This window comes from Cricetulus griseus, assembly GCF_003668045.3.
Source record: "Cricetulus griseus strain 17A/GY chromosome 1 unlocalized genomic scaffold, alternate assembly CriGri-PICRH-1.0 chr1_1, whole genome shotgun sequence".
Taxonomy (NCBI): Eukaryota; Metazoa; Chordata; class Mammalia; order Rodentia; family Cricetidae; genus Cricetulus; species Cricetulus griseus.
The window spans coordinates 114204728-114221663 of NW_023276807.1; the positions used below are offsets into that span (position 1 = coordinate 114204728).

Sequence of the window (16936 nt, forward strand, 5' to 3'; positions counted from 1 at the left end):
CCATGGATGAAAATATGTTATCTATACACAACAGTTTACTATCCATTCATAAAACAGAATAAGATCCTGTCATTTGCTGCATCATTACTGTAACTGAACTAACTAACTAACTGAACTAAGTTAGGCACAGAAAGACAAACACTGAATGTTCTTACATGTAGCAGCTAAAATAACTGATTTCATGAAGGTGGAAAATATAATAGCAGTTACCAGAGGCTAAGAAGAGTAAAGAGGAAGGAGAGTGCTGGTTACTGAATATAAAGGTAGAGTTGGGGTAGGTGGACTGCCTTCTAATGTTCCAGAGAACCACAGGGAAACCATGGTGGACAACAAATAATTTTGTCCTTGAAATTAGCTAGAAAAGAGTTTGAATAATCTCACCACAAAGAAACAGTATGATGGATAGAGACACCAGCTATCCTGAGACAGCCATTACATATTACATCCTTGAACCATCACACTGTGTCTCACAAATACATAAAGATTTTATGCATGAATTAAAAATTTAAAAATGAGCATTAAGAATGAAAGGTAAGTACAAAGTGAAGCCTGGAGTTGTGTTTTACTGTCATTTCAGAATTTGGAATAAATGGTATGGAGCAGGAAATTTTGCTGAAAAAGTGAACTGGAAATGTAGAAATTATACAGTAACTTTGGGAAACTTCCAACAGAAATTCGTGTAGACATGAATTTGGATACAACTCTTTGTTACAACTTAAGATACAAACTCTTAAGTTTGTATCCAAAGGCACGTAATGACTTGAATAAGAATATAAATGTTCATAGCAATATGGTTTATGATAGCCACAAAAGTGGACTCCAAAATTTTCAATTGGCAAAAGGATAAACATATATATATGTATATATATATATATATACATATATATATGTTTATATGAAATAAACACATAAACAATAAAAGGTATGAATGCATGATAAGATAGAATATTATGGTCCTCAAAGGAAAAGCTAGAAATAAAGGATTAAATATTGTATGATTTCATTTATATGAAATGCCCAGAAGAGACAAACCTGGAGATTTGGGCTGGAGAGATGGCTCAGTGGCTAAGAGTGTTTGTTGAACAATCTGAGAACCAGAATTCAAATTCCAGGACCTATACAATGAGCTGTAACACAAACACTGAAATGGGTAGATATAAAAGGATAACTGAGCTTTGCTGGATGCTAGCCTACATATGAAAAGAGCCTCTTGTTTCAGGGAAAGTCCTTGCCTCATCGGAATAGGCAGAAAGTGATAAAGAAGGACAGTTGGCAGTTTCTTCTGGCCACCAGCATGTGCACACAAAACCAGTGTATATACTTACTCCAACACATATACAAATGAATAACTATGTAAGTAAATCTTTTGGAAGAGGACAGAAAAAAATGAAAGGTTGCTTAATAAAGGGGTGTGAATAGGGACTAACTTCAAATGTTCATAAGAAATGGGACTTTCTCCAAGTAGACTTTGTTTATGGATCATTGACTAAAAAACATGTTGAATTTCACTAGCAGGTGAAGAAAGTTTTTTTGTTGGAAAATCCACTTAGGCAACTTTAATAGAAAACATCATAGTTAAGTAACTATGTTGAAATATTAAAGACAATTCTGAGACTAAGTTGAATAAATCCCCAAGAACTCAAACCAGTAATAGAATATAAATCATTTCACCAAGCTTACACAACATGGAGATATAGACTAAGGAAGCAAAGAGAAAAATGGTAAAGGAAAGCCACAAATTATGATGAAGAATATCAATAATCACCTGGATTAAATTCACCTATCAAAGAATACCCATGGAAATGTTAAATGTGCAAAATGTGGAAAATATGCACAGCAAAAATAGTAGACAAAAGAAGAGTGGTTTATTGGAAACAAAAATTTTATTTTAAGCAATTAGCATGAAAAGTGGTAATAAGGAGCACTACACAGGAAGAATCAAGTGATTTGTAACGGAGAATATACTCTAAGAAATATTGCTAATTATGTACCAGGGATAGTGTCTATCTTCTATACTGCCGGGTCTTCATGACTTAGCAAATAATAGGTATCCCATAAATATTACTGGATAGAATCATTACCCAATCATAGTGAAATGATCTGTTTTTGTATTTGATGTACTACAGAGGAAAGGGTTGTATCTTAGTTAGGGTTTCTATTGCTGAGATAAAACACTATCACATAAGCAACTTGAATAAGAAAGGGCTTATTTCATCCTAACAGTTTGTAGTTTAGGGAAGTCAGGGGAAGAACTTGGAGGCAGAAACTAAAGCAGAGGTCATGGAGGAATTTTTACTGGTTTACCCAAACTGCTTTCTTATAGTACCCATGACCATCTGCCCAAGGGTGGCACCACCCAAAGTCCACTGGGCACCCCCAACTGTAATTAAAAATTGACTTCAGACTTGCCTACAGGGAAATCTTATGGAGACACTTTCCAAAATGACTCAATTAGCCAGGATGGGAGGTGCTTAGGTTTAATGGCACGAATATTCAGTATATGGGATAGGACAGTTGGCTCAGTGGATAACAGTACTTGCTGCTTTTCCAGGGGATCTGAGTTTGATTCTCAGCAACCACATTGGGTAGCTCACAGTCACCTGTAACTCCAGATCCTTGGGAGCCCACATCTTCTGGCTTCCATGGGCACCCACCCAATGGAGTATATACAGATACACATGTACACATATATAAAAATAATAGAAATATTTTAAAAGATTAAATATTTTAAATACAGCATGCACTCCTAGCATGATAGAAATCATGACTGTCATAATTCAAGGATAATTTCTTTCATAAAATTTTCCTTGTTTCTGCACACAGTGGCATACTCTACATTTTTACTTTCACAGAACTCATATTTGAACTGTCACACGTATCAATTGTTACGTGTTTTAAATTCCTCTTGCTATTTCAAATCTTGCTCCCCTTCAAAACCATTTTAGCAATTTGAAGACAGGGAAGGTGCCTTATGCTGTAATTGCCTTTCCAGGTACTTAAATAAATTTTATATAATAAACTTAAGTTTTACTATTGCTGCTACTAGGTAAGTATGGATTACACTTAGTGGCACAAGTCAAGGCTTCCAAGAAGAGACTATTTGGAGACAAGCTCATGTGAAAAGAATATAAGGAAGTTAATGGCAGGGCAGAAGACAGCTAGTGGTGTTCTGTTTCAAGCCTGTGTTGTATTCCTTCTGGAATACACTGCGGTAAGGATGCCTATCCATCCTGAAAAAGAGCAGGCGTGGGAAGTGAGAGGGAGATGTTTAGGAAAGAAAGCAGAACATGTCCTTCATTGTACTCTGGATAAAACTTGGAGCTGCTCTTCTGCTGGGAGACATCGTGTTAGGAGTTTGAGGCCAAAAGGAAAAATCCAAGTAAACAACTAATTTAATCCACTCAAACTGTATAGGAAAGTCAGGGAGGGATGTTTTTTATTTCCAGACATGTGGAGGGAATCTGTGAGGAATTGCTCCTAACTGGTAAATTGCAAGGGATTAACTACCTGTATTGGTAACATCTCAGAGACACAGCCTGGATGTATTCAACCAGGACCCTGATAGGAAGTAGGGAGATGGGCTGGCTGACCTCCCAAGGTCTTTTCCATTCCCACAGTTATATACTGAATCCCACCTTTCCCCATTTATGTTTGTACACATGCCTGCAGTCAGTTTGATAGTAAGTCCCCTGGGCTGTCTTCCAGATTTAGTACGATGCCACACAAGGCTGCTAGCACTCAACAAATGACTCAAATATTTGTTGAATGAATCGTGTTTAAATAGGGCTCATATGATCTCCCCAGCTGTAGAGCATAGAGGGTTGGTAAGGGAGCATGAAAACACACACACACACACACACACACACACACACACACACACACACACACACACACACACACACACACACACACACACACACACACACACACACACACACACACACACACACACACACACACACACACACACACACACACACACACACACACACACACACACACACACACACACACACACACACACACACACACACACACACACACACACACACACACACACACACACACACACACACACACACACACACACACACACACACACACACACACCACCCCCCCTCTCTTGCTCTCTAACCTTGGGAAAGCACAGCCCACCTTCTCAGCAAGCAGGCTGCGGGAGTTTCCTTGGCAAGGATCCTGCCTGCTGCTTCCAAATGCTATCTCCAGAAGGTCACTTCACCCAGACATTGGACAGCTTCCTTGGTTTCTGAGACAAAGTTTGTCGAGATTCAGTGCGGGTCTCCCCTGGGGTGCGTCCGCACTCCCACCCCTACTCTGGGTGCCCCCTGTCGCACAGCTGGTCGGCCCGCAGCGCCCCGCCTTACCTTGGTGAGCTGAGCAATTTTCTTGCACATTTTCACGTGCATCTCAGGATCACAGTCCATTCTCCAGCCAGAGCCAGCGCGGGCGTCTGCTTTAGAGCTTGCGCAGGTTCCTGGCGGGTGGATTTTGCTGTTCAGGGCAGATGCCATCGCTTTAAGGCTCCCTGCGCTGAAAAGCTCTGACTCTCTCTCCCTGCCGGCGGTGTGCACGTGCGTGCGAGCGCGGGCGTGAGTGCTTTTTCCAGAGAGGTGGCACTGCGGTCCTGCCAGTACAGCCTCGTGGCTCCCTTTTCCGGAGGAGTCTCCCTCCCGGGCCCACTCGCGCAGCCACCTTCCTCTGCTCGTGCTCGTTCGCAGGCTAGCTTCCTCACGGGCACCCGCACCCTGCAGCGTGGCGCTAGCTCCCTGCACGTGGGGCTCACGATCTGCGGATGCTTCCGAGAGGCTGCGGGTTACACCTGAAAGAGGACAGCTTCTGAGGGGTTTTTTTTTTGGGGGGGGGCGGGGAGTGCCCTGGACAGGTAGTTTTTGTAGGCAACCGGGTGGCACTGGGGCTTCTAACTCTGCTATGAGTGATCCAGCCCGAGATGGATTGCCCAGGCTAATAGGAAAAAATGCTGGCCTTAGTCCCTAGCAGACTGGCGAGTCAGAATGAAAATACCCTAAACTCCTAAACTTCTGTGAATTGGTAGTTCAATACCTGCAGCCCTGATGCTTGGAAGGTGAAGATAAGGAGGCGGGATGCTTAGGGGCAGGGGTTGGGAATAGGAGCTAATCGCTCTGATTCAAGGAGATTGGAATTCGGAGCTCAACATTGGACGGTACTGGAGCCTCAGAACAACAGGGCAAGACTAACTGGGAACACCCCTCCCAACCCCCAAGCTTGGACACGAGCCTGCTCAGTGCTATATGCTAGGGATCTCCAGCAACTTCAAGGCCTTAACTCACAGTAGGGAAAGATAAGCAACACAGAGAAAAAGTCATGCAGGGAGATAGAGAGGGTGGTAGCTGGTGTAGGAAAGGAAGGCACAAGAAGCATCAGATGGGGCTGAAAAGTCAAGTCCATGTAGTTAAAGTGAAGCAGCCCATCAAACTGTGCCAGACAGACCTTACTTCCGACAGACCTGAGGATGAATCCTGTCACATTTTGAAGTTGTTGCCTTTAGTTTGGGAAGGAGATGGGTAAGGGAGCTAGTGAAAGAACAAATATCCTTTCGGGCTTTCTATGTTTTTAAACAATGGACTTTGGAAAACATGACAGAACCCTGGTCAGATTTTTTTCTGGTGTGAATAGTGTCATCATTATGAGTTTGCACACCTAATATATTTTATTTTACAAACTGTCTAACACTCAACACTGGAGGTGACAATACACATTTTATTAAGTGAGGTAAATTAACAGTTGGGTGTGAAATGGAGACACTGATACTACTACTGTGGATTCATATCCCAGGCATTCATAGGACCCACAGGAGTCACCAAGAGAATCTTCGGCCTTATCCTAGAACTCCTTGGGACAAAATTCCTGGCAATCAGGGTCAGGAGTTCATGTGTTAAAAACAAGCTCCCTATTTAATTCAAAGTTGTATAGAATGACATCTGTTGGATCTTAATAATACACCAACTTTTACAGGAATTCAACCACTGTGCAAATGAGAGGAAAATCAGCCTTCATGGAACCAGAACATTGAACCAAAAATTATTTACCATTTTGGATGATCACATCAGTGGCCCTGTGTAGCACGAATAATAAAAACCCAGAGACAGATGTTGGGGTTCAAGCTAAAGATGAGGGAAGCAAAGCTGTCAAGCTACCAGAGAGCTCTTATCTCTAACAGGGCTGGAGACTAATTGCCATAAGACTCTTTGTTTCTGCCTTATATACCTATCTAATGCTGGGATTAAAGATGTGAGCTCTGTTACTCTTTTACAATGATTCATTCTTATGTAGCCCAGAGTGGTCTTGAACTCACAGAGATCATCTGCCTCTGTCTCCTGAGTGCTAGAATTAAAGGTGTGTGCCACCACTGCCCAGCTTCTATAACTATATCTAGTTTTTGCATTCTCATCTGCAGTGGCTTTATTAGATCATAAACAATATATCACCATAATTCCTCCTTTTTGTCTAGTACAAAAGAGAAGGCTATAACTAATATAAAAAAAACCATATACAATAAGTACAATAACTATGTACAATATATAGGCAATAAATACATCAACAATACCTAGTCCATTTGCATTTGGCAAATTCAGAGAAAATACTCCATTATCTATCCTATCTTGGTGAGTCCAAAGTGTTGTACCTAATTCACTTTCTATCCTAATTTGCATTATCAAATTATCTTTTAATGTCTTTCAAGCTTTTACACATTACACCTCTTTAGTAAGTTTCTTTCTGAGTCTGGTAAAAAAGGAAAACTATAACTATACTATCTAGTCTTCAACTCCCTCAGAGACCTGAGAAGAAATTAATATTAACTTCCTGAGTAAGCAGGAAATGTGAGCAAGCAACTTCCAAAAAAAAAAATGTGAAATGACAAAAAAATACCTGGCTGCCTAGACAGTTACCCAAGGTTCTTCTGCAATGGTTGGGGCATCCATCTTCGGCTTATAGGCCTAGCATATCTGACAGACTTTGCTGTGAAGCAGGATGTAACAATAGCTCTTTCTGCCAGCCGCCTGCTTCAGGGCCCCCAAATACACACAGAGTCTTATATTAGTTACAAAGCTGCTGGACAATGACTAAGATTTCTTATTTGCTAGTTCTGTCTTAAGTATCAACCATAACTATTAATCTATATATCTTATAAAGGCTTCTTATCGAGGATGCCGGACATGTGTGTCCCTTCTTCCTGGGTCACATGGCAACTTTCCCAGAAACCTCCTTCTCTCCTAGTCCCACCTAACTTGCTTCTCTATTGGCCAACAGTGCTTTATTTATCAACCAATAAGACATATACACAGAAGGACCTCCCCCATCAGCAGGATTTTTGAATGGCTGCCCTGCCTTGTCTTGGCAAGGTTTTGCAGTCACTCTCTTTTGTGTCCTGCTTGTTCAATTTGGACAGCATATTGTCATCGGTCAAGGCAAGGGCACTTTCTTGCCCACTGGCTACTTTTGCCACAAAGAAAGTAAAGTCCATGTGGAGTTTCTTCGATGCCCATCATCTTCTCTGTAGTAGATTGGTGCTGCCAGGTGTAGACATGTCTCAGTGTTATAAAAAAAGTCCCTATGTTATTAAAACACCTTAAATGACATATTCTGTAGATCTATGAAGTGTTTGAAGATGACCTGTCTTTCTAAAATAGCCCTGTGACTCATTGTATTGGGTGTGAACACACATGCTCCACAATGGCCACATTTCTGGTGAGTCTTTTAACATGTGCAAACACCTGAGTACTAAATTGCAATAAAATTAATCATACATATTATTCAATTGTAATTTCATCCCTTTCATTTCTTCTTTGCATTAATGTTGAGAAGTTAAACCAATTTTAAAATATGTGTTGGGGCTGTGTATGGTGGCAAACTCCTCAAATCCAAGCAGTCTGAACCAGAAACATAGTTTCTCAATCTTCTTTCCCAAGGGAGATACAAAAACAAAACACCTTGTCACAAAAAGAAATTTGCACTTCAATTTCACTAGGCATATTCGTATGATTTTACCAGGCATATTCATATAACAGCACAGAGTATGGCATTTTTAAATAAAATGTGTTGAGGCAAAAATAACATCAGGTTATATAAAATATTAATATGATTATTAAGAGCACCACAATTTGTTTTGGAAACAACTGCATGTAAGTACTTGGTAATATCATTGTTTTCAGCTTCCTACCTTGAAATTGTGCTAGTGGCAATAGGAGTGGAGACCACTGAGAAAAGAAGAGAGGCAGACACACTGGCACACCTTCTCAGTACAGAAAACAATAAGTTTGCAAAGTACACTTGACATTAGCATACATATGGAGGGATGATTCTGGCATCACTATAGTTTCATTTCTTGTCTTTTTCTAGAATTCAAATAAATGGCACTCTCCAATACTCAAAGGGGGAACGAACCTGAAACTTTCTAGTTACATTTCCAACAATGTTCCTCACTAAACGGAAAGGAAATATTTAAATGCAATTAAGTATTGGTAATGTAGTTGATATACAGCTGAATATTGAAATACAGTTTCATCTTTTAAAATAAAGTCAATATGTATGGGTGTTTTGCCTATGTATGTTAGTGAACCACATGCATTCCTGGTGCCTGCAGAGGCAAGAAGGGAGTTGGGAGCTGCTGTGTGGGTGCTGGGAATTGAACCCTAGTCCTATGCAACAGCCACTGAGTCACTCTCTAGCCCTGAAATTGTTATTTCTTAGTGTCTCTTTCTAGATCTGACCACTGCCTTATTTTAATCATTTTATAGGGTCAATGTAATACACACACACACACACACACACACACACACACACACACACACACACCACCAAGAGCATTTACATGGAGCTAGAAATTCTCAAGTCTCAGTAAACCCTCAAATCATTAGGAACTTGATTACATGAGTATTGTGGCTCTCTATTTCAGAAACTTGGATTCCTTAGTTCTATACAAACAATTACAAACAAGGCAAACAATTATTTCTGTTACATTGCTGTTGAGCACTGCAAACACTAATTTGAATATTGCTTTAAAGACACAATCAAGCCTTGGCAGTTTACTCTATGCTTTCTTGCTTTATAATGTTTCTCTTATCCTTTTTCCTATTTCAGTTCTATCAGCTTTCAAACCTTGGCTCAAAAACAATTCCTGAATCCTAAATAGTACTGGACTGACTATGCCAGGCAGAGATCTTTGCACTCCCACAGTAGTAGTCATTTGTTGAAACTTTTGGAATATCATATTTTACTAATATATTATGATTACTATTCTGGTATCTTAAATGAAACAAAAGAAACATTTTAAAATTGTTTTTTTCATTTTGAAATTTGTGATTCAGAAGTCTAGGTTTTAGTTCAGTTTCATCTCAACACTGAATTTAATAACTGCTACAATGTAAACACCTGTAAAATTCATAAACGAAAAGGAAGGATTTTAGTACAAATACTTCCTAAGTTAAATAATCAACTATGCAACCAGATTCACCAATTTGTGTGAGTGACTTTGTAGCAATTTTGTACAAACTCAGTAGTTATGCCTTCCTTGGCTAATTATTTCTTAGGAGTTATTCATAAGCTGTTGCATAAAAACATTTTTGTAATAAGTAATATGTTCCAATATTCAAACATGAAAAAATGAAGTCTCCCTCAAAACTCTTTTGATAGTCTTCAGCTTTCTTTCCCACAGACAATCACACCTGGACATTTAAAGCAAGATTCTTTACCTGTGTGTACTTAAATATCACATTGAATGAGGAAGAACACAGTCTCCATACCATATCACCTCCCATTCATCAGCCTTATTCAATTAGAATTTCACTAGGGATTGTAGGAATCATGAACATGAGAGCAGCAACACTTACTTCTACTATTTACATAACCTCTTCTTTTATGATTTAGGTTTTGGTTTTTCAAGACAGGGTTTTTCTGTGTAGCTTTGGAGTCTGTTATGGAATTCTCTCTGTAGAACAGGCTGGCCTCAAACTCACAGAGATCCAACTGCCTCTGCCTCCCAAGTGCTGGGATTAAAGGCATGTGTCACCACCACCCGGCCATTTATGATTTTTAAAAAAGTTTTATTAACATTCTATTTTTATTTTATGTGAATGGATGTTCTGCCTACATGTGTGTCTGCATACCATGTGTGTGTTGCATCCCTAAGACTGGAGTTACAGACATGTGCACTGCCATGTAGATTCTGGGAATTGAATCTAGATCCTCTGGAAGAGCAAACAGTGCTCTTAACCCCTGTGTCATCTGTCCAACCCCCTGACTTCAGATTTTTTTTTTTTTTGGTTTTTTTGAGACAGGGTTTCTCTGTGGCTTTGGAGGCTGTCCTGGAACTAGCTCTTGTAGACCAGTTTGGTCTCAAACTCACAGAGATCCGCCTGCCTCTGCCTCCCGAGTGCTGGAATTAAAGGCGTGCACCACCAACGCCCGGCGACTTCAGATTTTTAAAGAACTCTACAATAGCTAGGGTTGCAGTGAAGTCTGGGTCTGAGTTGGCATCGGAATCTAACAGTACCCTGAGGCAGCGGCTTTGGCCTTTGGCAGGCTAAACAGTAGCTGCCACCTTTTCTTATTCTGACACTCCTATGGTTGTAAAAGATCAACAGCAATGGTTCTGTGTTAGATATCATCACATTTAGTGACTATCATTTTACTCTTCTACCACGAATACATGGATGTTCATTTTGGCATATATATTTGCAAACACTTTTTATATTTGCCCTTTATTTTATATAGTCTAGTGATGGCATACTAGCATCTTACTGTGGCTTTAATTTATATTTCCATGATTAGAAATACAAGCACATTGTATATGCTTATTAGCTATTCAGATGCTGGTATTGAAAATGCTACTTCTTGATATAAGAATATTCATTTTGTTAGTCATTCGATAAATATTTAAGGTAATAAACAATACCTGCCATGTTAGCAAGGTGAGTATATTATACTAAGGTAGTTCTAATTGGCAGTTTAACATAGTAGTGTATTTTTGCTCATAATAAAGCCATAGTCTCTAGTCCTTGGGTCTTGCTTTCCTATCTAAATAAATGAGGGCCTGTCCCCTTCCATTTTGTGACTCCACATCACTCAGGACTTGTGATCATCTGTACTGAATCAGCAAAAGTAATGATGAAACAAATGAGGATAAAGATCCAGTCATGGAGCCGTGCGTTAGTGGCACATGCCTTTAATCCCAGCACTGGGGAGGCAGAGGCCTGTGGACCTCTGTGAGTTGGAGGCCAGCCTGGTCTCCAAAGCGAGTGCCAGGATAGGCTCCAAAGCTACACAGAGAAACCCTGTCTCGGAAAAAAAAAAAGAAAAAAGATCTAGTCATGGATAAAGCTCTGGGGCTGGCAAGACAGCTCAGCCAGTAAAGGTGCTTGCCTCCAAGACTGATGACCTGTATTTGATCCCTGGAACCCACATGGTAGAAGGAAAGAACCAGTTCCTGCAGGTTGTCCTCTGCCCAGCACATGTGTGCACAGACTCAGATGCACAAATATCTAAGTGTAAAAATACTAAAATAATTTGTTCTGTTAGTCTACTGACTAATGTCCCACTGAGACTAAATTATTACAAGTACTCCCTAGCTGTCATGAAGTCTGAGAAATAGAATTCCTGTTGGGTGGCAATTTCTCATAATTCTACTTCAGAAGGAGAGCACATATTTTTGGTAGACATACAACTGTGGCAAATAATTTAGCCTTATTGCTGATATTTGAATGTTCACTTTAAACAATGGTAACATGCAGAATATGAATAAAAAACTTTTTTATTATTTATTCATTTAAATTTCATTTTACATTTCAACCTTAGTTCTCTCTCTCTTACCCATTCTCCTGGCCCCCCTTGCCTCCCTCCAGCCCACTTCCAGTCCTCTCCTCCTCATGGGTAAGGGCTTTCATGAGGAATCAACAAAGTCTGACACAACAGGTTGGGACAGGGCCAAGCCCTGTTAGCAAGGTGAGACAGGGTTTCTCTGTGCATACTCAATGCATTTCCCATGCATTAAGGCTGAGCATGGCTTCCCACCATAGGGAATGGGCTCCAACAAGCTAGCTCATGTCTCAGGTTTGTATCATGGTCCTACTGCCAGGGGCCCCTCAGATAGTCCAAGCTTCACAACTGTCTGCCACTTATGGAGGACCTAGTTCGTTCCCTTGGAGTCTCCACAGCTGTCAGTCTAGACTTCATGAGTTTCCACAAGCTTGTTTCAGCTGTCTCTGTAGATTTCTCCATCATGATCTTGACCTCCTCCTTGCTCATATATTTCCTCCTCCCTCTCTTCAACTGTATTCCCAGAGCTTGGCCTGGTGCTTTGTTGTGGCTCTCTTTATCTCATTTCATCAGTTACTGGATGAAGGTTTTATGATAATAGTTGGGGTATTCATTAATCTGATTACAGGGTAGGCCAGTTAGGACATCCTCTCCACTATTGCTAGGAGTCTTAGCTGGGGTCATCCTTCTGGATTCATGGGAATTACCCTAGCACTAGGTTTCTCCATAACCTCATAGTGGTTCTTTCATTGCTCCTTCGTTGCATCCCTCTCCTGCCCCTGACCAGCCTGCTCCATCATGTTCAAATCCCCCCTTCAAGAGTTAGTTCTTTAAGAAAATCAATAAGATAGATAAACCCTTATCCAAACTAACCAAAGGCAGAGAGAAAACATGCAAATGAAGAAAATCAGAAATGAAAAGGGGGATATAACAACAGACACCGAGGAAATCCAGAGAATCATCAGGTCATATTTTGAAAACCTGTACTTCACAAAATTGGAAAATTTATGGGAAATGGACAATTTTCTGGATAGATGTCATCTACCAAAATTAAATCAAGAACAGACAGACAATTTAAATAGACCTATAACCCCTAATGAAATAGAAGAAGTCATCAAAAGTCTCCCAACCAAAAAAAGCCCAGGGCCAGATGGTTCAGTGCAGAATTCTACAAGAAACTTAAAGAAGAGTTAATACCAATACTCCTCAAATTGTCCACACAATAGAAGCAGAAGGGTCATTGCCAAGCTCTTTTTATGAGGCTACAATTACCCTGGTACCCAAACCGTGAAAATATACAACTGAAAAAGAGAACTACAGAACAATATCCCTCATGAATATTGATGCAAAAATACTCAATAAAATACTGGCAACAATAGGATATTAAGGGGATACAAATTGGAAAGAAGTCAAACTTACACTATTTGCAGATGATATGATAGTTTACATAAGTGACCCAGGAAAAACTCTACCAGGGAACACCTAGAGCTGATAAACACCTTCAGCAAAGTGGCAGGATACAAGATCAACTCAAGCTGGGTGGTGGTGGCACATGCCTTTAATCCCAGTACTTGGGAGGCAGAGGCAGGCAGATCTCTGTGAGTTTGAGACCAGCCTGGTCTACAAGAACTAGTTCTAGGACATACTCCAAAGCCACAGGGAAACCATGTCTCGAAAAAGCAACAAAACAAAATACAAAAAACAAGATTAACTTAAAAAAAATCAGTAGCCCTACTATGTACAGACGATAAGTGGGCTGATAAAGAAATCAATAAACATCACCCTTTACAAGAGTCATAAACAACATAAAATATCTTGAGGTAATGTTAACCAAAAAAGTGAAAGTCCTGTATAGCAAGAACTTTGAGTCTTTAAAGAAAAAAATTAAAGAAGATACCAGAAAATGGAAAGATCTCCCATGCTCTTGGATAGGTAGGATCAACATAGTAAAAATGGCAATCTTGCCAAAAGCAATCTGAAGATTCAATGCAATCCCCATCAAGATCCCAGCACAATTATTCACAAACCTTTAAAGAATAATACTCAACTATATATGGAAAAACAAAAGACTCAGGATAGCCAAAACAACCCTGTACAATAAAGGAACTTCCAGAGGCATTGCCATCCCTGACTTCAAGCTCTATTACAGAGCTATAGTCCTGAAAAGAGCTTGGTATTGACACAAAAATAGACAGGTAGAACAGTGGAATCCAATTGAAAAACCCTGATATTAACTCACACACGTACAAACACCTGATTTTTGACAAAGAAGCTAAAATTATAAATGGAAAAAAAACATCTTCAACAAATGGTGCTGGCATAACAGGATGCTGGTGTGTAGAAGACTGCAGATAGATCCATATATATCACCGTGCATAAAACTTAAGTCCAAATGGATCAAAGACTTCAACATAAATCTAGACACACTGAACCTCTTGGAAAAGAAAGTGGGAAGTACCCTTGAATGAATGGGTACAGCAGACTGCTTCCTAAACATAACATCAGTAGCACAGACACTGAGAGCAATAATTAATAAATTGGACCTCCTGAAACTGAGAAGCTTCTGTAAGGCAAAGGACACAGTCAGCAAAACAAAAATGGCTGCCCACAGAACAGGAAAAGACATTCACTAATCCCACATAGGACAGAGGTCTGATTTCCAAAATATACAAAGAACTCAAGAAGCTAGTTACCAAAACACCAAATAATCCAATTAAAAAGTGGGGTACAGAACTAAATAGGGAATTCTCAATAGAAGTATCTAAAATGGCTCAAAGACATTTAAGGAAGTGCTCAACATCTTTAGCCAACAGGGAACTGCAAATCAAAACAACTCTGAGATACCATCTTGCTCCTGTCAGAATGGCTAAAATCAAAAACACCAATGACAGTTTATGCTGGAGATGATGTGGTGAAATGGGAACACTCCTCCATTGCTGGTGGGAGTGCCAACTTGTACAGCCACTTTGGAAATCAGTGTGGCAGTTTCTCAGGAAAATGGGGACCATTCTACCTCAACATCCTGCAACTCCACTCTTAGGCTTATACCCAAAGGATGCACAATCATACAACAAGGACATAAGTTCAACTATGTTCATAGCAACATTATTTCTAATAGCCAGAACTTGGAAACAACCTAGGTGCCTCTCAGCCAAAGAATGGATAAAGGAAATGTGGTACATTTACACAATTTAGTACTTTGCAGTGGGAAAAAAAAACAATGAAAGCTTGAAATTTGCAGGCAAATGGATGGAACTAAAAAGAAAAACACCATTCTGAGTGAGGTAACCCAGTCACAGAAAGTCAAACATGGTATGTACTCACTCATACATGGATTTTAGGCATAGAACAAAGGATTACCAGCCTACAATCCACACCTCTAAAGAAGCTAAGAAACAAGGAGGACCCTAAGAGAGACATACATGGTCCCCCGGAGAAGGGGCAAGTGATAAGAGCTCCTGAACAAATTGAGGGAGAGGGAAGTAGGATAAACAGGAGGGGAGAAGAGGGAAGAGGAGACCATGAGGGAATCAGGAAGATTGAGTCTGGGAATGAATAGAGGAGAGCAAGAAAAGAGACACCTTAAAGAGGGAGCCATTACAGGTTTAAAGAGAAATCAGGCACTAGGGAAATGTTCAGAAATCACCAGGATGACCCCAACTAAGAATCTAAGTAATAGTGGAGAGGTTACCTTAAATGCCCTTCCCCTATAATGTGATTGATGACCCAGTTATAGAGATGAGGAGTGATGAGCAAAGGGGTCAAGACCATGCTGGGGAAACCCACAGAAACAACTGACCTGAGTGTCCCGCGCGCTCTGTGTATTTCTCGCCAGCAAGAAATCATACGCAGGACACTCGGATCCTTCTGCAGGCAAGCTTTAATGCATCTTACCAGAGTGGAGACACTAAACCAAGAAAACCATCCCTATATAAAGGCTGACCAGCTGCCTGGAACGTGTTACCCTATGAATGGCTTCAGCTCCTCAGGCTAAAATGAGCCACGGGATAGGCAGAGATCAAAGGAATGGAGATTACCCAGCGCCTGTGAAGTAATTCACATCTTGGTGTCTTCAGGCACCTATTATTGTAATGGATAATGCAGGAACCGGCTTCCTACATATCCCCCTTTTTTATTAATTAATGAAAAGGCTTTATATTATAACAAGCAAATAGGTCACCCATATGTTGAGGGATAGAGGCAGGGGTTGTACCTTCCCAAAATCAAACATTAAGACTGTGTACGGGAGTCACCATCAGGCTGTTAGCTTGACCCGAAGTACTCTCGACCTGTCCTCTGCCGTTTTTCTGGGAAAGGGAAGTCTCAGGGCAGGTAACCCTTATGCAGGTCAACGTACCTCCCAGAGAAGCCTGTATAATAGGCAACTCTGTGCGATGCCTATGCTCAGCATCCCTCTTTGGGCTGCCCAGACCAGACACTCTACCCTGTGCAATGAGCCTAGGCTCCGGGTGTGCAAGAGCTGTCTGGCCGGCGGCCTATTGCTTAGCCAAAATATAAGCGCTTGGGTGATCTCTTGGTTTGAGCCCTGGAGCTTACATGCCAGTCAAAAGTAACAGCAATCCACAAGCGGCTGCATCAAACAATTACACCCCCACCCCTTAAGCAGTGACAATCTCTCCGCCAAGGGCAGGAGTTAATCTGGATAACAATAGCGGCTCTCAATTCCCGGGGGGAGGGTGGAGTTCCGACTTTTGAAGGTCTGGAGAGGCTCTTCAGGTTGAATCTTTCTGGGATCCACAGGGGATTCTCTTCATCCTGTGAGAAAACACAATATCGCTCCCCTGGATCTTATGAGAATAGGATCCGGGCCTTTCCAAAAATCAGTTAAGATATCTTTCCATTTTACCATTTCCTTTTGGCCTTTTAGTTTTTGAGGTGAGACGCTTGGCCTTGGTATGGCCCCCAGCGTTAATGTTTATGAGGCTTTAAAGCCCCAGGCATTCCAGGCCTTTAAGAAGTGTTGAATAGCAGGCATGGCTTTTTCCCCTATCAAAGACTGGGAAAGCCATCTGTAATTTTCTCTGCTCCTCTGATGGTAAAAAGGAGTCGGTACCAAATAGTGGGTGTGTTGATAGAAGTACATCCGCTGAATTAACAGGCG

At 40.7% G+C, this 16936-nt stretch overlaps 1 protein-coding gene across 1 annotated transcript in view; it reads right to left on the reverse strand.

Annotated features, from left to right (window-relative positions):
* Positions 1 to 4532, reverse strand: part of Fam184b (family with sequence similarity 184 member B) — a 90359-nt gene extending 85827 nt beyond the window's left edge. The window contains exon 1 of the mRNA XM_035452611.1: positions 4386 to 4532. Within this exon, the coding sequence (XP_035308502.1) occupies positions 4386 to 4532 (147 nt within the window). The remainder of the gene's footprint in view (positions 1 to 4385) is intronic.
* Between the last annotated feature and the right edge of the window lie 12404 nt (positions 4533 to 16936).